Source organism: Caretta caretta, chromosome 11, assembly GCF_965140235.1.
Source record: "Caretta caretta isolate rCarCar2 chromosome 11, rCarCar1.hap1, whole genome shotgun sequence".
Taxonomy (NCBI): Eukaryota; Metazoa; Chordata; order Testudines; family Cheloniidae; genus Caretta; species Caretta caretta.
The window spans coordinates 34,800,965-34,828,530 of NC_134216.1; the positions used below are offsets into that span (position 1 = coordinate 34,800,965).

The window sequence follows — 27,566 nt, forward strand, 5'->3', positions numbered from 1 at the left end:
TAGCATTTTTGGAGCTTTTTGAATCAGCAAACTAGTACCTGCGTCCTGTAGGGACTCTTTTGGCAGGGATTTGGAATTGGGGTTATACAATGGGAGGGGCAATTGGTGGTAATAATCTTGAGGTGGTCAATGATGGATCAAGGAGGCCAGGGTGAACCATTATTTTACAGGAGGGTGGTGAGCCTGGGATCTGCCCTTTGGAGGCTGTGAGGGCATACATGGCAATAAGACCAGCAAGGGATGGGCTCTCTTGATTCACAGTTAAGGGGGAGTCCTCTCACAATCTACCCCTTTGTTACAGTTTTAAGACAGGGACTGACAAGGCTGGGGCTTCCTGCACATGAATTTGGCTCTTACTCATTCAGGATTGGGGTGGCATCTGCAATTGCGCAGCTGGGTCTGGGGACAAGTGCAATTAAGGCAAATGGGTGTTGGCATTCTGAAGCACACAGTATGTACATGAGACCTCAGGTGGGGCATCAGAACACTTCCAAGTATACGTGCTGATGTATTAAAGACAGATAACAGGAACTGATGGCCAGAAATTTTTTGGGGGGAAGGACACTTCTTTTCTTATTACCACTCTATTCCCCCCCCCCACTACCAATGTTACCTTTATAGCTACACTGGGGGAAAATTCAACCATCCTGTTTTATTATGATAATAAAAAATTGCGTTTGAAAACTAATAGTAAAGCAAAGATATTCAAAACACCTAAAGACATACCCTGCATAAAATGGACACAGAATGGTATTAGAGGCTAGCAGACATAATTTGTATCACTATTACTATACCTCCTGATGGGATTTTAATGGTAATATTTCTAGAAAAGTACAACTGTCTTTTGAATGTACTATATGAAAAACAAAGGAAAAATACAGCTTGGACTGTTTGTTTTTAAAAGGAGGAAGAGTAAAGGAAATATTTTTCATAAATATTGTAAAAAAATTGCAATACATTATAAGCAGGCCCCATTATAGGCATTCTGCTAGTTTTAAATGATGGGCAATAATCTCTCCACAGTAATACCCAAACAACACTATTGATTTCAGTGGGGTTGTACAAGTGTAACAGAGGGAAGAATTTAGTCCATTCTGTGCACTTACATCCAATTATTGTATTACCCACAAAACGTTCTTCCTCAAATCTTAATGAAGACATTATTTCAGGGTGCATCTCACAAAACAGGGATTGAAATCTCTTTTGCATTTGAAACGACTTGCAGGTACTATAGCAATGTCATGCTTTCTGTACTTTTTAACCACAACATAATGCATGGCAGACAATGGGTGAGGTTCGGGGCTGGCTTTCCAAGAGGTGCAGCACAGAGGGCACAGCCTAGGGGGAGGGATCAAAGGTAACTTTAATCAGGAGCAATCCAGAATTGCAGTAGTGCTGTGCACTACAGTCCCTCTCATTCCCTGTACTGCGGCTTGCAGGGGTGGGGAAGCAGCATAGGACCACTTAGTCACTCCTATGGTGTACTTAGACTGGGGGAGATCTCCCCTGGGCACTTGCAATGATGTTCTGGCCCCTCCTTGCCTTCTATCCAGAAAGAGTTGGGCAGGTTATTTTCCAGTCAGAGGGCTGAGGTTCCAAGTCCCTTTATCACATTAAGTGTAATGCTAAAGGCAATTTTCCAAGTGTTAATGGACCAACCAGACTATGGGGACAATAATAATGCTCACTGCCAGAACATGTTCTAGCTCACTAAGAGCAGGTACTAGCTCTGGGGAATCTGTCAGTAAGAGCTGAATGTGTTAGAGGAAACTTTTCAGGGAATGACTGCATGAAGTGAAGGTGAGCAAATTTATGCAGGTTCTGCAGAAAATGGGCCATGAAAGCTACACAGTAGAGCTCTACCAGAACCAGAGTTTTTTGTTTTGGGAAGTGGTGCAATTTCAAATTTCTTCGGCTCCATAAAGAAACAAACAAACAAAAAATTCAAAGTATTTCAATATATATCATTTGAATTTCAACTTTTTTTTCATTTTATATATCATTTTATAATATAAATTGAAAAAAAGAAGTCATTTTGAAAGGAAAAATTGAAACAGTCTGTTCCAAAAAGGTTGACATGGAATATTCTGACCTTACCAAAACTTTTATTTTCAATTTTCATTTTGAAATGAATTTTCATTAAAGGTGAGGCATTTCCATGAAATGTTTCACTTTTGAGGAATCAGGATTTTCCAACAGAGAAACATTCCACTGGAAAATTTCTGACCAGCTCTATTACATAGAGAGAAGTTTCCTCCAACTCTCCAGCTGCTGGATCCCTGCTACACGCATAAGCTCAGCTTCATAGGGTAGTGGCCTGGATAGAAGGGAGAGGAATAGGGAGCAATCATTCTATTGCAGCATATTCCACTCTCGAAAAGGCATAACTGGTAGCCGATGCTTCTGAGCAGCAGCACTCTTTATTACATATTGTGTGTTCCCTAGTCAGAGGGGTCACAAGATCACTGCTGTGGTGGAGTATCCAGAATGCTGGATCAAGGAGTGGGTATAAAGTGGGGGCAATAGGGAACACCAAGTAGGGCTTCAGATTTGCCATGTCTTTATTATCTTTTGTTAAGGATATCTTATCTGCATGCACCAGGCTGGTGATACTGAAGGAGGATGGTGTGGAACCGTGGCTCCTCAAGTACCTTTGTGTGCATTTCCATTTGGGAAGGGGAGCATAGAGCTCCCCAAAAGACAATAATAATTGAGTAGTAGAAACAAAGGGTTTTGTTGTTGTTTTACTAGAACCCCCCTTTTCAGTCACGTAATACACTCTCCCTGAGGAATAGCAACTACATTCATTTATCCAACACTGGTTCAGGCTGAAATACCAGAAAAATACATTAAAACTGCTGTAAAGTAAAACATGTCGTCATGCATATAGCCCAGTGCTGTTTCAGCAATACATTGAGTTGCCAGATATGAACCCTAACTGTGGAACTGATTGGGACTCTGATTTCTTAGCCTATAAAGGTTTGGACTAACAATATTCATGGACTCCTAGGAGTTAGAGAGACTAAAAACCTATTAGATTATCCATTGCATCTTTCTATTTGAGCAGGTTTGCTCTCTACAGTGTATCTCCTATTGCTTTGAAGTCTGGTTTTAAATGTGTCAAGCAATGGGGATTCCATTGCCTCCTTTGCACTGCCATTTCACAGTCTAATAGCCCTCACCGTTAGGAATAAACAAATGATTCCCAATGAATACTTTCATTTGATGAACTTAACCTCTTTTTTTTGTGTTCACAGGCAATCTGCAAGTGGTTCATGATTTCTCATATGTATTTGATGTAGATCTTTAAAATGTTTTCTTCATAGATTGTTTTTATCTCCTGAGTAGATAAGCATGCAGGTACTTCTGATTTGAATACGTATGCATGCAAATTTAAAATTTAATTTCTGGGAATACTTGTGCATTCAGCTATTAAATTAACTTTCCATGAATATTTCCGTAAAATTCAAATGTTTGCAAATGAAAACATAAAAGGCACATGAGAATGGCCAATGTAAATTAATGTAGGGTTTTATCCTTGTACCACCAAAATCAACGGGTGAGTTACCGTCAACTTCATTGGGTACAAAATCAAGCCCTTAAAGATTTGAATGAATATTAATGGATTTTTTTTTGGCATTACACACTCAGCTCTCGTTAGGAAGTGTTTCCTGAGATTTAGTTTAAATTTGCCTAGATTTATGGTAGGGTACCGACTCTTAATAGAAGTAGGATATTTGGGGATAACATGGTTTTGGTCGGGTTTGTTTTTCAACTTTAGTTCATATTTTTGATCACTTTTTGCTGAAATGTGTCAAACTGAAATACATTATTTTAGAAATAAGTCAAATTTGACACGCTTGTAGTGGAAACCTGTAACTAAAAAGTTACATATGTTAAAATTCTACCACAGTTATAGGAGCGGTAAGTATTGTCAAGAGTAGCAAATTCTCTTTGCAATTAGGTCTATTGATATATTTTTAATTCATAATATCTGAAATTATAACGTGGATGAAACTGTTCTGCAATGAAAATAACAGCAATATATGATCGCTTTCTCTCCCCTTCCCTCCTCCACTCACCCCCCACTTACGGTTTACAAGTCTGGCTGGCAATATCGGGTTGAACTTCTCGAGAGACTCCGCATTCTCATCATCTGTTACATACTCAAAGTTAATAATAAACATCATAGCTACTCCTTCTTGATTTTTCACTGGGATTATGTGGGTGTTGCAAATGAAGGTGGACCCTAAGAAGGGAGAAAAAGAAAGGAAGTTTATGTAAGTCAAAGAAATCTGCATAGTTTCTTTTTTTCTTTCACCAATAACTCCAGTAATGTCAAAAATGCCGCAGATTGTTTCTTTTGCTCACCAGACACATGAAGCATTTTTTATTTAAATAAGGCCATTTTTGGCACAGAGGAAATGTAAGTGTCTTCTAATTGCTTATCACGTTAACTTGTTCCAAAAGACTTCTCAGGTAAGTCGCCACTTTCTTTTGGTGCACTGGTTTTTATTCACTGGAAATGCTTTGAATATAAACACACAGCATCACATTGTGGAGGTATTCAGTATCAAATGCCACAGGCAAGCTACCCCATCAACCACAATGCTTATTGGAGAACACAAAGCCACATTCACTTCCTAAATATCAGGGGTTCTTGAAGCTTTTTGGTTTGGTTACAATAGAGAAAATCACTCATTAAACATTTATGTGTATAAATATATAGCCATTCTTATTTTTGTTCTTATTATTTTGGGGTCTGCACAATGGCATTTTGATTTTTGAATTAAAAATTATGTTAATGGAAACAAGTCCTTTGTTTTAAACTTGATCATACTAACTGGTGATTCACATTCTATCATCAAACACATTTCCAAACCTTAATAGCCAAGATTTTCTAACTTGAGTAACTGATGTTAGGCACCCAATCCATGGTGACAGACCTAATTTAAGTGGCCTGAATTTCAGAGGTGCTGACCACCACAACTCTTACTGAAGTCAACAGGAGGTATGATTGCTTAGCACTTCTGAAATTCAGGGCCCTTTTACATATGTGCCTTAGTAGGGATTTAAAAGTTTTGTCCTATGTTCATCATTATAATTTTCCTTGGAAAACTGATATTTGACAAAATCATTAGCTTCTCTCTGATTCCTGGTGTTACATTAGTGGAATGCACTGATTCGAACAATAATGTGATTGCTGTAAGAAATAAGATAATATTCTCCTAAAAGCTTCACACAAATACAACTGTGAGCAAGTGTCTTCCCAAGATGAGCAGGAACATCATCTGTAATTGATCCATTTGAATGTAATAATCACCGACATTTGACAGGCAGTGTAATTTTTTAAGGACAGATCCTGATCTGGGTCCCACCACAATAAATCAGAAGTATCTCCACTGAAAAAAGAAATACTCAAGATTTACACCATTGTAACTGAAATCAGAACCTGGCCCCTAGTAGTTAAGGTAACATTTGCTGTAATGTGGTATTTAAGGCAGCTGGAGCTACGGATAAAAATGGACATGCTGCCCCTTCAAGTTTTGCAGCTGTACCTTCAATCCATTTAATAAAACAGTTAAGCTGTGGCACTTGCCACAGTTTCCATGGTAACAAAGGGGATGACTTTAGTAAACAGAAAATAAGCAATTTAAGACTGTTCCATGAGAGCTATAAATAGAAGTGCTGCAGGCCAAGCATTGCAACATAGACTGGTTAAACAGAGAGTCTGAAGAGAGGCTAGAAATAACCGTTATGTTTTCAGCTAATTAACCAAAATACATATTGACTTTTAACACTTAAAATGACATTTTTTGATTCATTTGGAAAGACATTGTTACTTTCCATCCGTAGCTTGTTATTTTGAATTTTTCAGCATGTGGATTCTGTTGTGACATACAGATTTACTAATCAAGTGATGATCCTGCAACCTGCCACTTCCTGCCTCTCATGGAAAAATCAAAGGGCAGGAGATTGTCTTGGATTGAAACTCACATGTCTTGAAACTCATGTGGATTTGAAGAATGCTGAACTCCAGTGGATCAAATGTTTATGGTTTGGGGAAACAAGGGTGACAGTGACCAACAGAGTTGACTAAACACATGCTCAAGGCTACCTTTGCACTCAAGGGAGTTTTAGCTTTTAACATGTCTTCCCACAGCATGAAGTATTAATGCTATTTCACATTTACGGAGAACATTTCACTCCCAAGCATGTACAAATGATATGTACACCATAGGTAGTGATTCACCTCTGAGGAGAAATACAGCACAAGAACATGACAGAAATTGAATAATACTGTAGCCAAAGGAAATTGCAGGGAGAATTTAGGAACACAAAGAGGGAGAGATCCTTAGCTGGTGTAAATCAACATAGCTCCAATGAAGTTGATGGAGCTATATCATTTACACCAACAGAGTATTTGGTCAAATGAATTTAACCAGGCTAGAATTTGTCCAACACATCAGGGCTTTTAATAAGTGCCGGGAGATATTTAATGACTACAAGTGATCAGAGTCTGCATTTTACATCTCATCCAAGAGATAGCACCTGAAGTAGCACTCCACCTTTAAGGGAAAGGTGCCAGCTAACAAATTCCCTAACACTGCTTCCTGTACCATCTAGGTGTTGCTTCAAGGCAGGGTCTTGCATAGTCTATGATTCCACTGGAATATACACGTGTGCCAGTTTGGTTGTGTTTAAACCTTATAATGTGAACCAAATATACGGCGATACCATGTTCTCTGCCTGAGTCTGCAGACAGCCTGAAAGATAGCTCTGAGAGGTGTGAACTACCTCCATTCATCTAAGTAGGGAGTTAACTCTGAAAGCTAAGGAAAACAATGTGGAAAATTAAATGTCTAAATAGTTCATGGATGATCATTTTAGTGGAAACATCCAGGTAATATGCTTATCCCACAATTCCACTCTACCTCTCAAGCCTTTTTGAGTACCAGACTCTATCTCTGCCCTTCACCCAGCTGTCAAAACATCTAGCTAACCTGTGACAGCTTCTACAATGCAACTAAGTGTGATCGATACAAAAATTAGCAGCACATTGAAAACTGAAATGTGGGGACAGCCTAAACTAAACTGAAGTTAATATCAAAATAAATATGACAGAGATTATTGTATTGATTGTACTATCACCAAAAACGTCCATTCTCTAATTTAAATCAAGTTGCCTCAGAATTTACACTCTGTTGTACTAGACTACTACAGGAAATCTTAAAATAGAATTTCAACCCAGTTTGCTGATCCTTAGTGAAGGCCTTGCTTCCAGAGCCACCTCACCAAACCAAACCCCTTCTAGTTCATTTGGTCTGACAGCCTCAGAGCACAAGAGGCTACGGTACCAGCTAAGCAGCATAATTCACATTTAAGTAACATTTTGTTATGATGTCAATATCACAAAAGCTAGATTATTTGTATCCAAATGAAAATAAGTAATGTAAGAATAAGACAAAAGGCAACTGTGACTATAAAACACCAGAGTAAAGAGATAAATACTTGTTGGGGAAAAAAGTAGCTGATTCTCTAATGAAGCTGACAGTAATGAAAGAAGTAATAAGTAACTTGTTTGTAAACAATATTATCCAATATTTGCACTCTTAGTCATTCAATTACTTGTCATGGCACTCAGCATGATTTCCGTGTTTGTCCTCTTTATTGAAACATTCTGAAAGTAGGAAATGCCTCTGATGAGCAATACAAATTTTAATGAAGTATCTGGAATTTGCAATTCTTATCTGTAGCCACTGAGAAAGCAAAAGATGTGTAATCAGAATAATTATTAAAATTACACCTTTATTAACAAATTGATTAAATATCCAAGTGGTATTTGAAATTAGATTAGTGTGCTGAAAGACCAAAGCTTCATGTCTCAGCTTTTAAAAGAATATTATTGAGGAATTGTCATGAAATATAAACATTTACTTTACCATTGAAAACAATTCAAATATATAGTTAAAATTATTACTGTGATGGACGCTATATGAGTAGATTGAGAGACGCTGGAGAAAAGTTGGAAATTTCCTTGGCAGTATGAATTCCATGTTTAGAAAAGCTCTTTCTAAACAGTAGCCCAATGTCTCCTTCTGCTTATTCCTGAATTTAAGTCAAAATCATGGGTGTATGACCTTGTATTGAAATCAGCCCACACTCTGCTGTGGAAATTAATTTGATGTTAGAAATCCAGCATTATGATTTCACAACAGGATCCTAGGGAGAACATGGGCTAGGATGGAGCAATCCCTTGCTGAAATACTGTGACCCAGAGACCCCTTAGCAAAAGGTCCCATGTTCTTTGCAATTAACTCTGACCTCAAACCTAACAAACTCACATTGCCAAACATGTCTGACAGAATATTTATCCATAAAGAGTAACATATAAGATATCTACCAAAAGCTCATCAATTCTACAGATTCAGAATCACCGTGAGATATATATAGGGGTTTGTAGAGCTGAGCAAATCATTGATGTTTTGGCTTAATGGACCAACCAAATAAAGAAAAAAAATCATTTGGGGTCAAACGAAACTGTTCGGCTTTCTGGCTTGTTTAATTGTTTGTGTGGTTTTTATTCCCCTCTCCCCCCTCCCTTTTTTTTCTAAAGGGAACATCCTTTTGCAACGAAAAATCAAAACACTTCCGTACAAGAATGTCAGAAAGAAACATTTTGACTTTTTCTAAATTTTTTTCAGCTGAAACTAGACACCAAATTTGACCTGACTCCACAAATAGTTTCAGTTGCCCTGAAGCTGCATTTTTCAGCTAATAAATGATGGTCCAAAAAATGTCGCCCAGCTCTGTTTGTATTGTGCCTCCTGTGTTTGCATGGCAATGTGTCCATACACCGACTACACCCGCTCCAATGCCTTCAAACACAGAGAGGAGCTATGACGCCCTCCTGCTGCAGCTGCTGTGGCCTTCAACCCCTGGAAAACCCAGAGTGGCTGCTGTCCAATCCACACAGCTGCTCCTTCCTGGCCTGAAGGTGCTGATGAGAGATGTGCAAGGAAGGAGCAAATGGAAAGAGCAAACATAGGGGAGAGTAAATGGGCTGTCTGTGAGAGAGTGGAGGCAGACAGTGCTGTAGTGTTAGACAAATCATTTTCAGAATCGGCTTCATCTTTATCTCTGAATAAAGATATGAATGAAACACTTGAGTGACTGTTTCAGGGGGAAAAATCCAAGCAATTATAGAACATAAATCCATTTATGGAAAGGATTTATGGAAGGTGTGGTGGGGAGTGGAGGGGGGAGGGGCAGGGTGGGAAGAGGGAAGGCTGCCTGTTCTTTCCTGAAATGTTCATTCCATTGTTTTGCCCTCAAGATACATACTCAAAACGCATGCCCTCAAGGAGATGGAAACTCGGGGGTGGGGGTGGGGGGCGAAGAATCTATTAATTAAAGATTATTTTAAACTTTTAAAATCAATTATAAATTACTTGCAACAAAACATGGGTATTTCACATTTCAGTCCCTTGTACTTTTTTGTTCACGTCACTCATTAGCGGGTTTGAAGGTCAGGCATCACTGTTATTTCAGGCAAACTGACCAGAATGAATGAAACAACTTTAATTTCCAGCTTCTATGAGCCTCAGTTGCAGCTGCAACTATCTACAGTGTTTATTTATTTGGCATGAATCTCACCATTTATGGCATTGTTTGTCTATCTAGCTAGAGAGGGTCTGGACAATTGAGATTCAGCTTGAGAATATATGCCTGGTACTGTGCACAGAATGAAGAATACGTATGGGTACATTTGTCTCTCACTGCATAATAATCTGTCCTTTTTTTTAAAGGGACACTCCTTATTTGTTGCCTAATGTCCCCTCTCCCACATAAAATCAAAATAGCATACACTATTGTTACATACTTCTACAACAGTAGTGCAAATAATCATACTCTATTGTAAAAAATTAGGCTTTTGTGTTAATAAGATTTTTGCCATGCATAAAAAACGAAGGTGCTGTCCTTAAAAATATATATTCTGTCCTGCATTTATCTTACAGCTCTCCTTCATTTCCCTGAAATGTGTGTGGTCACCTTAGCTGCCTATGCTACTTCCTTGCATATGTCTCCACATTATTTACTTTAGTATTACACACTTATTTCTTTTCCATTTTGTAGTATATGTACACTTTACTTAAAGCAAACAATACTGGTGATCAGCAATCCAGCATGGGTTATATTATTTATTAACTAAAGCACTGTTAATGAAACAGAGGTTTCCATGAGCAGGATTTTCCATCTGCTTTCATTTTCAAATCACCACCCAGCACTTAAGCAGGGAGGAGTTTGGCTGGTTGGCCGGAAGAAGAGGGCAATGTTTTCTGGCTTGGGGCAGGAGGGAAGACGTAAAGCTGCTGGAAAGAGCAGTCAATGTGGAAAATGATTCACCATCTAGGAATGTGGTGCTTAAAAAGGTTAGTTGGGCCTGGCCCCTCCCTTCTTTACTCACAGCAGCCAAGCTAATGGCTGGCGCCTCCTTGTGGCGAACATTCAGTGCAGGTAATCCATAAATTAAGGCACAAAAGAATGAAAAAATGGCTTGGAAAAGGAATTAAGGAGAGGTGCTTGGTAATTGAGCAAGCCGGGGGCAGTTGGGGACTCCTATGACTGGTACGGCAGGGAGCAAACCCCCACATCATTATAGTCCACCTTAACCCCCTCCTATGAGGGGGCATGGTCAGTAAGGTCCCGGCAAGGGAATTGCTGGAGAGACCTGGATGAAAAGGGGGGGGGGGGAGGGAAGAGCTGATGAAAGCCCCCCCCCCCCCCCTTATCCGGAGCTGGTTGGAAGTAGTAAGGTCCCAGCAAGGGAATTGCTGGAGGGACTTGGATAAATGGGGGGGGGGGGGGGAGCTGTGGAAGCCCCAACCCCCGCCCCAGAATTGGTGGGAATTGGTAAGGTCCCAGCAGTGAATCTGCTTGAGGGACATAAATTTTGCACCTGCACTGCACACATTTTATCCACTGGGTTAGTCCCAGACATCTGTCAATAATAAAGTTGCGGCCTGATTAAACCCATATCTAATGTCTCCTTTTGGCATAGCCAGACAACCAATGGCTGGCTAGGAGCCTGTGAGGGATATACTGCATAACAGATATATTTTATTCTGAACATTTCCCCAGTGAGTTACACATGTTCACATCTCCCCTCTATGATATTCTGTCCATGGTAGTCTCCTGATGAAAACTGTTCAAGGTTGCAAAGAGCATTTTGCACATTCTTGGCTCATATAGTTCCCAAAAGACTAAACAATCATGAAAAAGCATGGAGAGTTGAATTGTGAAAGATTTGCACTTGTGATTATACTAAATGTATATGCAATATTTTTCTTTATAATAATGTCCATACATTTTTCTTTATGATAATGTCCATGCTATTCATACATGAACATAAATACAAGACCTTTTGGTTCTAATCTTAATACCCATATCTTTTACCAGAGAAGGATACAGGACCATGGCAGACAATGGGTTAAAACCTTGCTTCAGCAGCCAGATGCTCCTGCAGAGCTGTCAAGATTGCAGTGAAATGAAGACACCTGACAATGTGACTACTTGTCATTTACTAACAGGGCTAGTGAAGAAGCACCCGCCTTCTCAGAGAGGGGATATAAAGAGAGCAAAGGTGCAGCTGATTAAAACAAACAAACAAACACCCAAACAAACCCAAAAGCACAATCATCTAGAAAATGGGTGTTCTATCTTGTGTGATCTCTGAGAGCTACTGCTGGGGGAAAAAACCCATTTATTTTGTGCTTTGAGCTCAGATTCTAGCTGAGGAAAAAACTTTATATTTTGATTGTTTAGGCTAAGGGTCAGGAATCAGGACACTTATTGTTTGTCATGAAACCTTTGTAAATGAACTATATCTCCCTGATGCTTGAAGTCTACTCTAAGCAGGCAGAACCCTTTGCCAAGCTTCTGCTGGCTTTTGCTGTATGCTATCATGTCAATGATGTTCTTCTAATATTTAAACAAATATTAAAAAAGGGGGGGGGGATTGCTCCTTAGTCTGTGATAAACTGAGTGGGGGAGGGTGCTCACCTAGAATAGTAAGGGACTAAAATATATTACCATTGTGTTCTCCTTCAAACAAAAGTGATTTCTCAAAAAGCAAGGCAGGAGGCAACATCACTTTGTAAACACACTTCAGGGCCCTGGCTGGAGATGTTTATAGCTTGTTGCTGAAGGGATGAAAGCTCTGTAATCTAGGGTGAAATTTGAGGGTATCCTTTCTGAAAAATGTCCTCGTAAACATGTGACAGTTGGTGCCATTTGGCCATTTCCAAAGTAAAAAAAAATATGCTTTTCAGTAGCATTTTTATGAACCCCATAGTTGAGTAACTTCACCCAGTGATAACATTTAGCAGTATCCAGAGATCAGGAAAATTACACCAATTGCCTGTAACCCCATTCAGTCTGTTGATAGCATTAGAATAAGGAGTATGTGTGGCACCTTCATCCAATGAAGTGAGCTGTAGCTCACGAAAGCTTATGCTCAAATAAATTGGTTAGTCTCTAAGGTGCCACGAGTCCTCCTTTTCTTTTTGCGAATTCAGACTAACACGGCTGCTACTCTGAAACCTGTCATTAGAATAAGGGGCTCTCCACAAGCTTGCCAGCCTAGCTCATTATCACTTACAGGAAAATTAGTGAAACATTTCCACCACTGGTAAGAAGCACAGTCTTCCTCTAGAAAATTTCCCCATCTCTCAGTGAAACAAATTCAGAACATTGGGCAAGAACACTGGAGCTAACTGTATGATTCAGAAATACCCTGCGTGAAAGAAAGATCTAACAAACCTGTATGTCAGTAGCTGCTTTTTGCCCTTTTGCTCTCGGGGTTCAGTTTGCTCCTATAGATCTTCTGAGCCAGCTGAGTTTTGAACACTCTGCTCAAAATATGTCAAAAATTTGGCCTTCAAATACAAGATGCGTATGTCTTTTTTCTGGATTCTCCTTACACTTCAACATACTGGAAACAGGAGGAACCTCTGAGAATAAGAATCCTTTGCACTTGTATAGTGCATCCCTTCCAAGAACCTCAAAAAACATAACACACAATAATTAAGTCAACTAGTCTGCTGCAAAGTATGTAAGTATTACTCTGCTCATTTTACATGTGGTCAGAGTGCAACACAGAGAAACTAAATGACTTGTCCAATGTGACACTGCAGGTCAATGAAAAAACCAAGCACAGAACCCAGAAGTCTAGCCTTTAACTGCTACACCACAGTCCCACTCTATCAAAATGTGTATAGTTAGTTTCCACACACAACTTCTGGGAATGGGCTGTATAATTCCCATAATTTTAACCTATGCAATTGGGGCTGTGACTTTACATAATCATTTTCCAGCTCCAGTTGACTGAAAATGAGCTACCTTGTGTGGCAAGAATGGGGAATTCACAAGTTTCCATTAAACTGCTGCAGATGGATCTGTATGACTGTCTCTTTTAAAAGATTCATTGCGGAGGAGCAACTAAAAATAGCTGGCAGGTTGAAATGTATTATGTCCCTCTTCATTCCAGGAGCTACATTTGAGGGGGGATGGGGAAAGAGAGGAAGAATATATTTGGCTGGTATTTATTAGGGAACTTACAATGATTTAATGGGACCTGCTCCCCTTGACAGTTCACTGCACCCTCCATATCAAATAGATATTCAGTGTATTACTGATGTGACTGCTGATACTAAGACTTCTGATTTACATGACTGCTGTAGAGAGTGTAAGGCATATGCATACAGTGTTGGAGGGGGGATACATTCTGAGTTAGCCAACTATAAAATTAACCCCCTGTAGACTGTGGATCTCCCAGCAATCATCTGGCAGTCTGAAAAGTACCAGCATTCTTAAGACTTCATTTTCTTTTACATTTATTCCATTTATGGTATATTTTAATAGCTACACCCCTACCGTAGCTTTTCTTATAATACAGAATAGACACAATTATTGTCAAACTCATAATTATTAATATCTACGCCTACACTCTAATAGAACCAGGGTGATTAACTGTAATGCTGAGTACATTTTATATGAGAGGACAGTTTCATGGTGCTGTGTTATTTAACCGTACATAAAAACTCTCAGAAAATATAGAGTGATTAAATATTTTACAAGGAAAAAAGAATCAAACTGCGAATGAAGAAAATCAAAGATAGAGATCTGTATGTGTGTGTAGAACGTGGATTATAAGAAAAGCAATATAAATATCAACATATAGAAAAATGATGAACTATGTCTATGAAACAAGGATACAAGGCTAAACACTGAGGATGGAGTGGAGGTTAAGGATAATCTAGGCATGGCCCAATATATAAACAAATACTTTGCCTCAGTCTTTAATAAGGCTAAAGAGGATCTTAGGGATAATGGTAGCATGACAAATGGGAATGAGGATATGGAGGTAGATATTACCATATCTGAGGTAGAAGTGAAACTCAAACAGCTTAATGGGACTAAATCGGGGGCCCAGATAATCTTAATCTAATAATATTAAAGGAATTGGCACCCGAAATTGAAAGCCCATTAGCAAGAATTTTTAATGTATCTGTAAACTCAGGAGTTGTACCGTATGATTGGAGAATTGCTAACATAGTTCCTATTTTGAAGAAAGGGAAAAAAAGTGATCTGGGTAACTATAGGCCTGTTAGTTTGACATCTGTAGTATGCAAGGTCTTGGAAAAAATTCTGAAGGAGAAAGTAGTTAAGGATATTGAGGTCAATGGTAAATGGGACAAAATACAACATGGTTTTACAAAAGGTAGATCGTGCCAAACCAACCTGATCTCCTTGTTTGAGAAAGTAACAGATTTTTTAGATGAAGGAAACACAGTGGATCTAATTTACCTAGATTTCAGGAAGGCATTTGATACCATGTCACATGGGAAATTATTAGTTAAATTGGAAAAGATGGGGATCAATATGAACATTGAAAGGTGGATAAGGAATTGGTTAAAGGGGAGACTACAACGGGTCCTACTGAAAGTTGAACTGTCAGGCTGGAGGGAGCTACCAGTGGAGTTCCTCAAGGATCAGTTTGGGGACCAATCTTATTTAATCTTTTTATTACTGACCTTGGCACAAAAAGTGGGAGTATGCTAATCAAGTCTGCAGATGATACAAAGCTGGGAGGTATTGCCAATTTAGAGAAGGACCGGGATATCATACAGGAGGATCTGGATGACCTTGTAAACTGGAGTAATAGTAATAGGATGAAATTTAATAGTGAGAAGTGTAAGGTTATGCATTTAGGGATTAATAACAAGAATTTTAGTTATAAGCTGGGGATGCATCAATTAGAAATAACGGAGGAGCAGAAGGACCTTGGACTGCTGGTTGATCATAGGATGACTATGAGCCGCCAATGTGATATGGCTGTGACAAAAGCTAATGCGGTCTTGGGATGAATCAGGAGAGGTATTTCCAGTGGAGATAAGGAGGTTTTAGTACCATTATACAAGGCACTGGTGAGACCTCACCTGGAATACTGTGTGCAGTTCTGGTCTCCCATGTTTAAGAAGGATGAATTCAAATTGGAACAGGTACAGAGAAGGGCTACTAGGATGATCTGAGGAATGGAAAACTTGTCTTATGGAAGGAGACTCAAGGAGCTTGGCTTGGTTAGCCTAACTAAAAGAAGGTTGAGGAGAGATATGATTGCTCTCTATAAATATATCAGAGGGATAAATACTAGAGAGGGAGAGGAATTATTTAAGCTCAGTACCAATGTGGACACAAGAACAAATGGATATAAACTGGCCACCAGAAAATTTAGACTTGAAATTAGACAAAGGTTTCTAACCATCAGAGGAGTGAAGTTTTGGAATAGCCTTCCAAGGGAAGCAGTGGGGGCAAAAGATCTATCTGGCTTTAAGATTAAACTCGAAAAGTTTATGGAGGAGATGGTATGATGGAATAACATGATTTTGGTAATTAATTGATCTTTAAATATTCATGCTAAATAGGCCTAATGGCCTGGGATGGGATGGGATCTGAATGGGGTGGGATCTGAATTACTCAGGAAAGAATTTTCTGTAGCATCTGGCTGGTGAATCTTGCCCATATGCTCAGGGTTTAGCTGATCGCCATATATGGGGTCGGGAAGGAATTTTCTCAGGAAAACTGTTAACTGTTAAATCTATTAACTCCTTGTATGTTGACTGTTGAATGGCTGGGGAGGTTTTTCTTTGCTCCTTCTTTATTATGACTCTATCTGTTACAGACTGTGGAAGTCCAACTGCAGCAAACTCACTAGATTTCATCTTTTCTAAACCCATACTCATATGGGAACATGCCCTTTTACTTTAGTGGATGCATAATATAGTCAAGCTGAGCAGGAGCTGAAATAAGAGCTATCTAAGGGGTACCAAAATGTCAGATCCTTGGCAAGAATTGCATTTTATAGCTATTGCAAGAGAGGATCTGGAGTTTGACATCATAAAACAAAAAACACTCTTTGTCTCAGTGGGGTGGGGTGGGGTGGAGTAGGTTGGGGGTGGGGTGGGGAGAGGTGAAATATCCCCAATGAATTGTCATCCTACATGAGGTCAGTGTTGCCTATGAATGGCTTGTGAATAAATGGCACAGATTCTCAGTTGCAACTAGTTGTAGCAATTGGTTAAATTCAGTCAGTAATAACTTAACCCACCCAGTAATACAGAAGCAGGATATATACAGTGCAAATGGGTTGAAGTTATGTTTTTCTATGAATTAACAGGGGGTTGTTTGTCAGTGTGCAAATCTCTAGTAATCAGGTTTCTGCAGCTCTAGGTTTCCATTCATTTTTCAATGTTTGTGAAAAACAGAGACTTGTTAAATAGAAAGATCACAGTGCTTGGAATTACATTAATTCCATGTAGTTGAAATAGTTTTCAAAAATGGAGGGATTTTACTGTGCCTGTACACAGGTTTTGTGGTTTTGGTAAACATTTCCACAAAGTTTATTAAAAGCAATAGCCCTATCCATTTACAATCAGATACCAAATGTGTAGATTCAGGTTAAACTTTTCATAAAAACAATGATGGGACACTTCCTCTTTCAGAACATTTTCATAATGGAAACATGAAGAATGACTGAAACTTTAGTGCCTGTTTATAAATATCATGAGATTAGTTTAAGGTAAAATATCCCTTAAAAGTAAAAATATGTTTAAAAGATGTGGACAAAGAGAAATAGTTACACATTCATTATTACTAGATAGCTTAGACTTAACATTTATTTAATCTTACATGCTAAATCTGGAAATGTACTTTTTGTTTTCAGCTGATCCCCATCTACACCCTCATTAGAAGTTTTGCACCTCCAGATATGCAGTTGAGAAATGTCTCATTATGTTCAGGAGGAAAAGGAATGCTGGATTGTCAAATATTGTCCCTTATGCAGAAAAAGTGCAGACTAAGACATTTATGTGTAGTACCCTAATTTCTTTTCCCAAATTAAACCATGTCAGATATTCTAGGCACTGATTTAAAAACACACCAAAGCAAGAAGGGGAAAAGTTGAAGGCTGAAACTCCATCCTTTTAATTTGTCTCAATTCACCCAATGTCTTGAAGCAGTGTGGGCTATACAGTATGGGACCAAATTCTATTGTTAGCCCTGCGCAACTCCACAGAAGTCAAGGCTTTGGTGATTTAATTGTTAGTATCAAAAAGCAGAACAGTTTTAAACTGTCCTCTGGGGCTTTATGAAAGATGACATGATAAACCAATTATAATTGCTTTGTAGATCTGGGCCTGAACTGCAAAACTCAGTCAGGCATAGTGGCTCCAGACACAGAAGGAGACGGCACCCACTACTGCACCCTTTCACAAGCGCATCATGTGCTCAGTGTAAGTGCACCATGCACTCCACTGGCCAGTACTGAGGGAGTGGAGCTCTTCCCAGTACCATCTAAGGAAGCTGGCACCAGATTTCTCCTTATACTCATGGGACTTATACTCGGGCTCCTCCCAACACTCTCTATGGGGGCTGGCACAGGATGTTTCCTTATACTCAGAGGAACAAAAATCCCAGACTCTGTTCAGGAATGGAAAGCAAATGGGTATCTCATTATGGGCAACTATGCAGGGCTGGGCACAATTAAACTCACATTGTACAGATCCTAAGTATCATTAGCCTTGAATCCAGGAACTTGACTCTGGAAGAACAGAACTGAAAGCTACAGGGAACACACCTGATGGGCATCCTTGTAATATGAAGCAAGAAACTATCAAGAAAAGATCTTCAACCATCTGAAGAAGACAAGCAATCATCATCAGCAACTCCATATTAAGGACAGAGAATTCAGAAAGGGATATAAGGACAGCTGGATGTTTCTGTGGAGTGAAGACACAAGCTGTAACTACAAGATCAGACAGGATTATGAAATTGTAAGACAAGTCTCCATTGGTGATGATACACATTGGAACCAATGATGGGATATCATGTGGAACTACACAGATTGTAGAAGAGAGAGCTGAAGAAGAAGAAATACCAGTGATCTTCTTGGAGATCTTTCCAGTCCCATGGGTGAAAGGCAGAAGCCAGAAAATGCTAAAAGTAAACCGCATGTTGCATGACTGGTGTGAAACTGAAGGTTTTGGGTTTGTGGAACTTTGGGCCACATTCCAGTGGGAGATGGGACTGTATGAATAGGTTGGCCTGCATCTCAGAGGTAAGGGGCTAATCATCTCAGTTGGAGATTGGTTGGAGCAGCCAGGAGGGTGTTAAACTAATAATGCATGGGAAGGGTGCAAAGGTGGCAAAAGCAATTCAGACTCAGTGTGTCACAAAGAAATTGATCTGATATGACAAAGAACGTGAAGAAAAGGCATTTTTCAATTGTTTATATACCAGTGCTAGGAGTCTAGGTAACAAGCAGAAGGAATCGGAAATTCTCATTGATGAGAAGAAATTTTATATAATTGGCTTCACTGAAATCTGGTGGGACTATTCACATGACTGTGAGGATAAAAACACTGGTTATAACCTGTTTATGACAGAGTGGGTAAAAGAGGTATCTGTGGTGTGTGTGTGTGACAGTCTATGTTAAAGACACCAAGACCTATTTCAGAGTTACCAATAAATCAGAACCATAGGATCTTGAATTCATACAAATCAATGTGCTAACTAACAAAGCCCAGGAGGAGGTACTGCTGCGGTTCCGTTAGAGACCACCAAATCAAACCAGAGAATGGAATGAATTATTCCTTAAACACATCTGTAGTGTATAGAAAGCAAAATTTTGTTGCAGTTGACAACTTCAATTTCAGAGACATCCGCTGAAGATCTCATGCAGCCAGTAGTAAAACGTCCCTAGAGTTTCTAAATATTTTGGATAATAATTTTTTTAACACAAAAGGCTTTGCACCCAACGTGAGGTAACTTCATTTTGAACTTCATTTTCGTTATGATGGATAAAGATTAATTAATTACTGGAAAGGAAGCTGGTGGCTGCCTAGGGACCAGTGATCATGACCTGATTACATTCAATATGAAGAAGCAGAGGACATTATCATCCAGTATATATATTATGTATTATTCTTGACTTAGAATGGACTTATATATATTACTGGATGAGACTTAGACTTAGACTTATATATATCACTGGATGAGAATGTCCTCTGCTTGTCCATATTGAATGTAATCAGGTCATGATTACTGGCCCCTAGGCAGCCACCAGCTTCCTTTCCAGTAATTAATTAATATATGTATACACACTTTGCATTTCAAAAGGACTAATTTCCCAAAACTCAGTAAGTCATTTAGGTTAGTTCTGCATAGGGTGACCAGACGTCCCGATTTTATAGAGACAGTCCCGATATTTGGGGCTTTTTCTTACATAGGCACCGATTATCCCTCATCCCCGTCTTGATTTTTCACATTTGCCATCTGGTCACCTTAGTTCTGCATGACATTCTGATTTAAAAATATCACTATACAATATCAATAAAGCACCTGTTAAGTGAATTAAGAACTGGCTAACAGAGTTCAAAGTTGTCAACAATGGAGAATCATCAGCGAATGGGGGATTCAACAAAGATTGGCACTAGGCCAGATGCTAGTCAATGTTTTCATCAATGATCTGAAAATAAATATAAAATTACTGCTGATAAGATTTGCAGATAACACAAAGATTGTTGGAGTGGTTAATAATGATGAGGATAGGGCAGTTATACAGAAGGGTCAAAATGCATTTGAATATAGGCAAGTGCAAAGTTACCCATCTAGGAACCAGGAAGGCAGGCTGTACCTACAGAATGGGGAGCTATATCCTGGAAAGTTGGATTTAGGTATGATAGTGGACAAACACCTTAACATGAGCTCCTAGAGTGATGGTGTGGCAAAAAGAGCTAATGCAGTCCTTGGATGTATAAACCTGGTAATAAGAGCAGGGAGGCTATATTACCAGTATGGCATTGGTGGTACTGATACTAGAATATTGTGTCCAGTTCACACTTTTAAAATGCATTTGAAAAAAATGAAGAGGGTGCAGAAGAGAGCCACAAAAATTATTTGGGGGCTGCAGAAAATGCTGCATATGTTTAGCTCATCAGAAGATTGAGAGGTGACTTGATTACATGGTGAGAAAATACTGGGTGCAGAAAGGGTTCTTTATTCTAGCGGAGAAATGCCTGGAAGCTGAAGTCAGACACACTCAAATTAGAAATAAGTCACAGTTTTTTAATGGAGAGGATGATCCACCACTGGAAAAACTACCAAAGGAAGTGGTGGATTCTCCATTCTAGGTCAAGACTGGATGCCTTTCTGGGAGACATGGTTCAGTCAAACACAAGTTATTTGGCTCACTTAGGGGTAACTGGGTAAAATTTAATGGCCTGTGATATAAGAGGAGGTCAGACTAGGTCGAGGGTGGCCAACCTGTGGCTCTGGAGCCAAATGCGGCTCTTCAGAAGTTAATTTGCGACTCCTTGTATAGGGACCGACTCCGGGGCTGGAACTACAGGCGCCAACTTTCCAATGTGCTGGGGGGTGCTCACTGCTCAACCTCTGGCTCTGCCACAGGCCCTGCCCCCACTCCACCTCTCCCCCTCCTCCTCCTCCTCTGAGCCTGCCATGCCCTTGCTCCAGCTCCCCCCCCCCCCAGCCCCGAGCCTCCTGCACACCATGAAACAGCTGATTGGGAGGTGTGGGGAGAGAGGGCGAGGTGCTGATTGGCGGGGCTGCTGGTGGGTGGGAGGTGCTGGGGGTGGGAGCTGATGAGGGGCTTCTGACGTATTACTGTGACCCTTTGGCAATATACATTGGTAAATTCTGGCTCCTTGTCAGGCTCAGGTTGGCCACCCCTGGACTAGGTGATGTAATGGTACCTTATGGCCTTAAACTCTATGTATCTATGAATTAATGACATGGGTACATTATGAGATCCTGATGGGAATCACGCTAGCCTTTTCTACTGCCTCACCATAATAATGCCAGCAGCAATAATCATTAGTCTCTCAGTCTCCCACTCATTTTTTTCACACCAGCTGCTCAAAATTGCAGTCTAAAGTTACATGTTTCTGCAATTGGCATATGCAGGACCCAGTACAGAACCTTTTGCTACTTCTGGAGGTAGAATCAGAAGGTACACATTCTTCATCAATTCTGTCCCCTTATGACCTGCTGTGTAAAGCCCCAATTCAGAAAAAGCTTTTAAGCATAGTCTTAACTTTAAATACATGCTTTAGGACCACCCCAGTTCAGGAAAGCACTAAAGCATATCCTTATTTTTCATTTATTATTCATGTGCTTGAAATTAAGCACATGATAAAGTGTTTTGCTGAATTAGGGCCATAATTTCTGTGCATGTCTGTATATATGAAGTAAAAGTTTATCTACTTGCTGCTCTATCCCACAAAGATATCTTACCAAAGATGAATGATATGATAATTTCATGCAAAATGTTAAAGTGGTGAAATTCTGATATTTTATATTAGGCGGGGAGAGAATTATTTGTGTTTGTTATTAGTTTAATGTAATACCCAGAAATGTAAAATATTTTAGCAATTTGTGACCTGATAAAATGTCATGGAAAACATTGTATTGAGGACTCAAAAATTATGCAAGAAAAATTGGAAAGTTTTTATGCATTAAATGTATTGAAAGTTTCAACCAGTACTACTGTATGTATATATTACATATTTATAATCTTCTGGCAAACAAAAGACCAATGAATGCACTGAAGCTATATATCTCCTATTTGGTTTTAACCCAACTATTAAGATTTCCCTTGTAATTTTATTTGAATACAGTATTCTTCACTTCCTGGTACAAATTTATTGTGTAGTATTGCTGTGCATTGTAAAACATATACTGCCTCTCGCTCTGGGTTTGGTTGCGTTTCAGTAGTGGGTAAAGTAATCTTATATTTATGCTCTGCACAATCAGATAAGAAAGTTTGTTAATTCCTTCAAGATCAACTAGAATGGAATGTGCTATAAGGTCATTAACATCCACTGAATGCTGAAAAAATGCATCTGTTCATTCAGACCTATTGTCCCCTTTGAAATATTTAGGATTCTCATCATAATTACTCCATCATAATAATTTGCCCCATCACCACCTGATTTAAGAAGTCCAAAACTCTCACCTAAGATGCCATTGAAATCTATTTTTTATTTTTGAAATCTGATCCAGCTCAGATGGATTATAACGGCACATCCTCTTCACAGAAAGCTCATGTTCTTAGGTTGGAATCATGCCCTCGGTATATGTACTTGATGGGCTCACATGATGTCCAGGCTGCCCATGTGAATGTCCATCCGTTAGACTGGCATGGTGCCCTCCCACAAGTCGTTTGGATCCTTTCACAGGACATGTCTTCCAGGCACTGATGAGGAGTTTATACTGGATGTTTACTTAATACTAAATGTGCCATCTTTTTTGCAGCAATCCCTCCTGTTTGTATGTTGTCACTATGTCTCCTTGTGCTAAATCATAGCTGTTAATGCAATGTGTCAGAAGAGAGCTTATAAGCACTTCTGCCTAGGTAGCACTCTAACAGCTTATATTGCCATGGACATGGTAAGAAATCTATTACTAATACAGTGACATTTTAAATTATATGTCTAATGAGGTTTTAATTTTGATATAATAAAACAGTTAATAGTGATGTTTTAAACACCCACTAATGATTAATAATTTGGCGCCTGGTCCTGCTCCCACTGAATTCAATAAAGTTTTGCCATTGACTTTAATGAGAGCATGAATGGGACCATTAGTACTCAGATGTATTTAGTAAGCCAGATATTTAACTGATCATTTTAAAATCAAAATAAAAGTGTACTGACTAATTAAATTGTGTTTATCTTAAATTCACTACTTAGTTTAGCTAAACACATCTTTACATTTAGTTATAAAATATTAACTTAATAAACCACTTATTAACAACATCAGTTTTACAGATATAACTGCACAACATATATCTGATTACATTGTTAATTACATCTTTTATAAACATATCTTTAGTGAGCACGTAGTTTGATAAACAACCAGTTTGCTATCAAAATTAAATGAAATGCATAGTCAGGTGCCTTTAAGAAAAAAATTTAAAGTAGTGTCGTGGTTGAAGAGTCAAGGTATATCTCAAAGCATTTTCCACAGGCATTGTGTGTGTTTGTCAGACATTGACAATAGGGGACAGGCTGAACCAGAAAGGAGTTAACACTCCTCAAGCCACAAGCTGAGAATTTGCTCTGAAAATAGCCTACAGGGATCAACTGGTCCAATACATTACATGTTTGTCTGCCAGTTGTGTAGGGCCTAGTGTAAGATACTGTACCTGCCATGAAATAGGTTGATCACCTTTCTCCTAATAATAATAATAATAACTATCAAAAGAGGCCAGCTCAAGTTGTTCACATACTCAGCGCTAAAAACTGGGGTCATGTTTTCAGAAGAGTTCAGTTCCCATTTAGGCACCCAAATAAGGGACAGATTTCCAAAAGTGCTCAGCATCCAACGTGCTGGCTCTTCAGAAAATTTGGTCATTTATTTAGGTGCTGAAATGGGAGCTGAGTTCTTTTGAAAATCTGGCCCTGATTGTGGGTGCTGAGCCATTTTGAAAATCCTAGCTAGTAGCCCATGAGTAAAAAAGGAATGACAAAAAGTCATCACAAATCCATTCTTCCACATGTCCTTTAGCAGAGCCCTGTCAAATACAAATGTATTTTTCCCACATTAGTTTATTTACTGCTGTCAGCCCTCTTTTGTCAATGCATGGTTCCTAATAACTCTACTTCACTGTTTGTCTTTCCATTTGCCGAACTACTGGTCCCCACAACTTGAATAATATCATTCCTACAAGTACCATCCAGAAATCTAATTTTCGACTCGCTATTTCATGAGTAAAAAGAAAAGGAGTACTTGTGGCACCTTAGAGACTAACCAATTTATTTGAGCATAAGCTTTCGTGAGCTACAGCTCACTTCATCAGATGCTGTAGCTCACGAAAGCTTATGCTCAAATAAATTGGTTAGTCTCTAAGGTGCCACAAATACTCCTTTTATTTTTGGGAATACAGACTAACATGGCTGTTACTCTGAAATATTTCATGAGTGGCATCATAAAAATAGGGCAGCTACCCGGTAGTCTACATAACTGTGACTTACATGCAGCCAGGCAAATCAGGTATATAGATATCTGCCTATCACTAGGACTGCAGTAATTTAGTTGTATAAACTTTTTAAACTCTTGATACATTCTTGATATATATTATAGGCAGCACAAGTAGCAAGTCACAATATCTATAGTTAAGGTTGCTGAGACTTTCCATTATAAAACACTTTTTTCAGTTACTTACAATTTTGCCAAAGTTAAGCTGTTCAGGCTGAAATTTTCCATGCTGGGTGTTTGTTAAAAGGCTAATATTTTAGGATGTTTCAACTAAAATGGCTCAGCTATTCCAAGAACGAGGTTAGGGAAAAATGTGTTGTTTTGCCTATATTAAAAGAATTCTTACAACCGTTTTGTCAAGAAGCTCTAGCACCTCTATGCTTTGAAATAAGAACTTGAAATTTGGCAAGAGGGTCGACCTAGTTTCAGTGATGTGCTTTTTGCCATCCCCTGGAAAATGTACCTGCATTTAGACAGGTTTCAGAGTAACAGCCGTGTTAGTCTGTATTCGCAAAAAGAAAAGGAGGACTTGTGGCACCTTAGAGACTAACCAATTTATTTGAGCATAAGCTTTCGTGAGCTACAGCTCACAGTTAGAGCTCTCTGCACGTGTTAAACAGAAACTGTATTGTCTTGGGAGCAATTCAGTTACTACATGTGGGATGCAGTTAATGCATGAAAAAAAGGATATTGGAAAAAAAATAAAAATAGTAATGCAGCAAATGGGGTTCCATGTTTCTCAGCATCACCCCATAAAATAATTTTAAAGAGGTATTTTTAGTAGCTAGAAAAATGAATGATTAAAATTAATTATTTGCTGTTGGAGCATGAGTCCTTGAGAACTTATTTTTTCCCAAATGAAAGAGTTAACAGTGATTCAGGAGGCCCAGATTTCATATGCATCATGGAAAGGGCCACTCAAATACTGGAGGAGAACCTGCTTCAATACAACCTGCTTTCATCCCTGCCCCACCACTGACCTTTCTCTCTAATGGGGTCTGAATCCCAAAGCACAACTGAGTTGAATCAGCTGATTGCATACAATGTTATTGTGCTATACAGATATGCTGAGTAAGATCTTTTATGAAAGCTTGTAATGTTCTGAAATTGATGGTCATTTCGAGATATGTACAAAGACTGATGAATTTGTGTATTTGTAAAAAGAAAAGGAGTACTTGTGGCACCTTAGAGACTAACACATTTATTTGAGCATGAGCTTTCGTGAGCTACAGCTCACTTTCATAAATAGATTCATAGATATTAAGGTCAGAAGGGACCATTATGATCATCTAGTCTGAGCTCCTGCACAATGCAGGCCACAGAATCTCACCCACCCACTCCTGCAATAAACCTCTCGCCTATGTCTGAGCTATGGAAGTCCTCAAATCGTGGTTTAAAGACTTCAAGGTGCAGAGAATCCTCCAGCAAGGGACCTGTGCCCCATGCTACAGAGGATGTATCTAAAACTGTGCTCATAATTTGTGCTGCAACACTCAGCTCCACCTCTCAGTGGGGCGGGAGGCAGCCATTGGGATCCTTTGGGATCACCCAGATTACTAAGGGGTTCTGTCACTGCCTGTCCTGTAACCTTGGGTGCCTTAATGCTGTGCTGCCATGGCTCAGAGCCCTGATACCAGTTGCCAGCCCACAGGCACATAGATCTCACCCTTGCTTCCACCAGCCTAGATTCTCCTTGCGGGGTTCAACCTCCTTCCATTTTAAGGATTTTTCTTTCTTCGGTCACTCTAGGTATTAAAAGTGGGAAAACTCCCTCCTTTCTTAGTTTTCCAAGATTGGGGTTTCCTTTTCAGTTTCAAGACATTTTAATGTTCTCCCATTAACTTTAATGATCCATTTTTTATCTTTTTCTAGGTTGCACAATGCTAGGTGCATGACACTAGTCTTGTCTGGTTGGGAGGCAGCCTACCCTCTGCCCCCGACCTGACTATCCCCTGCCCTGCTGTGAGGGCGAGCTGAATGTTGCAGCACAAATTATGAGCACAGTTTTCGAGATACATAATAACCAGTCTGTGTACATATTTTATAATGACCAAGTTCAGAACACATTACAGGCTTCCATAAAAGATCTTACATGACATATTTTTATAGCACAATAATATTGTATATAATCAGTTGATTCAATTGCTTATCCTTCTGGAGACCACAGCCTGAAAGAAAATTTCCAGAACCCCTCTTCTGGCCTTCAGACAACCCCCCAACCTCATTAAGTTCATCATCAGAAACAAGCTCCCCACAGACCAAGACATACCAACTCAAAGTGGCACCAGACCTGCCAGAACAACAGATATGCCTGCAGGCATATCTCCACTGCTACAATGATGAACAGCCCCCCCAGAACATACTGTTCAAGATCCATAGGTCCTACACATGCCTATCACAGCATGTGGTGTACCTCATCCAGTGCATCAAATGCCCCAACAACAGCTATGTGGGTGAAACCAATCACTACACTCTCAAATGAACTCACACAGAAAAATGAAAAAAAGACAAAAAACATCATATCACCCCTGTTCGAACTCTTTTCACAAAGTGATCACTCTATATCAGTGAGTCAGTCCTTGGCCTCAAAGGAAACCTGCATAATACCTTCAAAATATGTGTTTGGGAACTTGAATTTATAACTCTGCTAGACTCTAAAACCATGGATTCAGAGACACTGGTTTTATGGCTATTACAACAATTTATAACACACCCCACTGCCTGCTTATCCTTTTATTTTAAGTGGTCTTCTGCAGCATGTGTAAACCCCTTGTGATTAACAATCTAACTCTCAAATGCCCACTTTATTTTAAGTGTTCTCTCACAATTTGCGTTTACCCCTTATGCTTAACAATCTGTTCCAACTTGTCTTTAGCTCAGACACTCTGGTTTCCTTCCCCAGCCCTGAAGAAGGACTCTATGAAGCTTGAAAGCATTTACCTTCCACC

The 27,566-nt window shown here is 39.3% G+C and overlaps 1 protein-coding gene across 10 annotated transcripts in view; it reads right to left on the minus strand.

Annotated features, from left to right (window-relative positions):
* KCNH7 (potassium voltage-gated channel subfamily H member 7) overlaps positions 1–27,566 on the minus strand; it is a 343,414-nt gene that overhangs the window by 143,223 nt on the left and 172,625 nt on the right. For all 10 annotated transcript variants that reach the window (XM_075117891.1, XM_048868489.2, XM_075117890.1 and 7 more), the window contains exon 3: positions 4,094–4,249. In XM_075117891.1, coding sequence (XP_074973992.1) covers positions 4,094–4,249 — 156 coding nt within the window. The remainder of the gene's footprint in view (positions 1–4,093; positions 4,250–27,566) is intronic.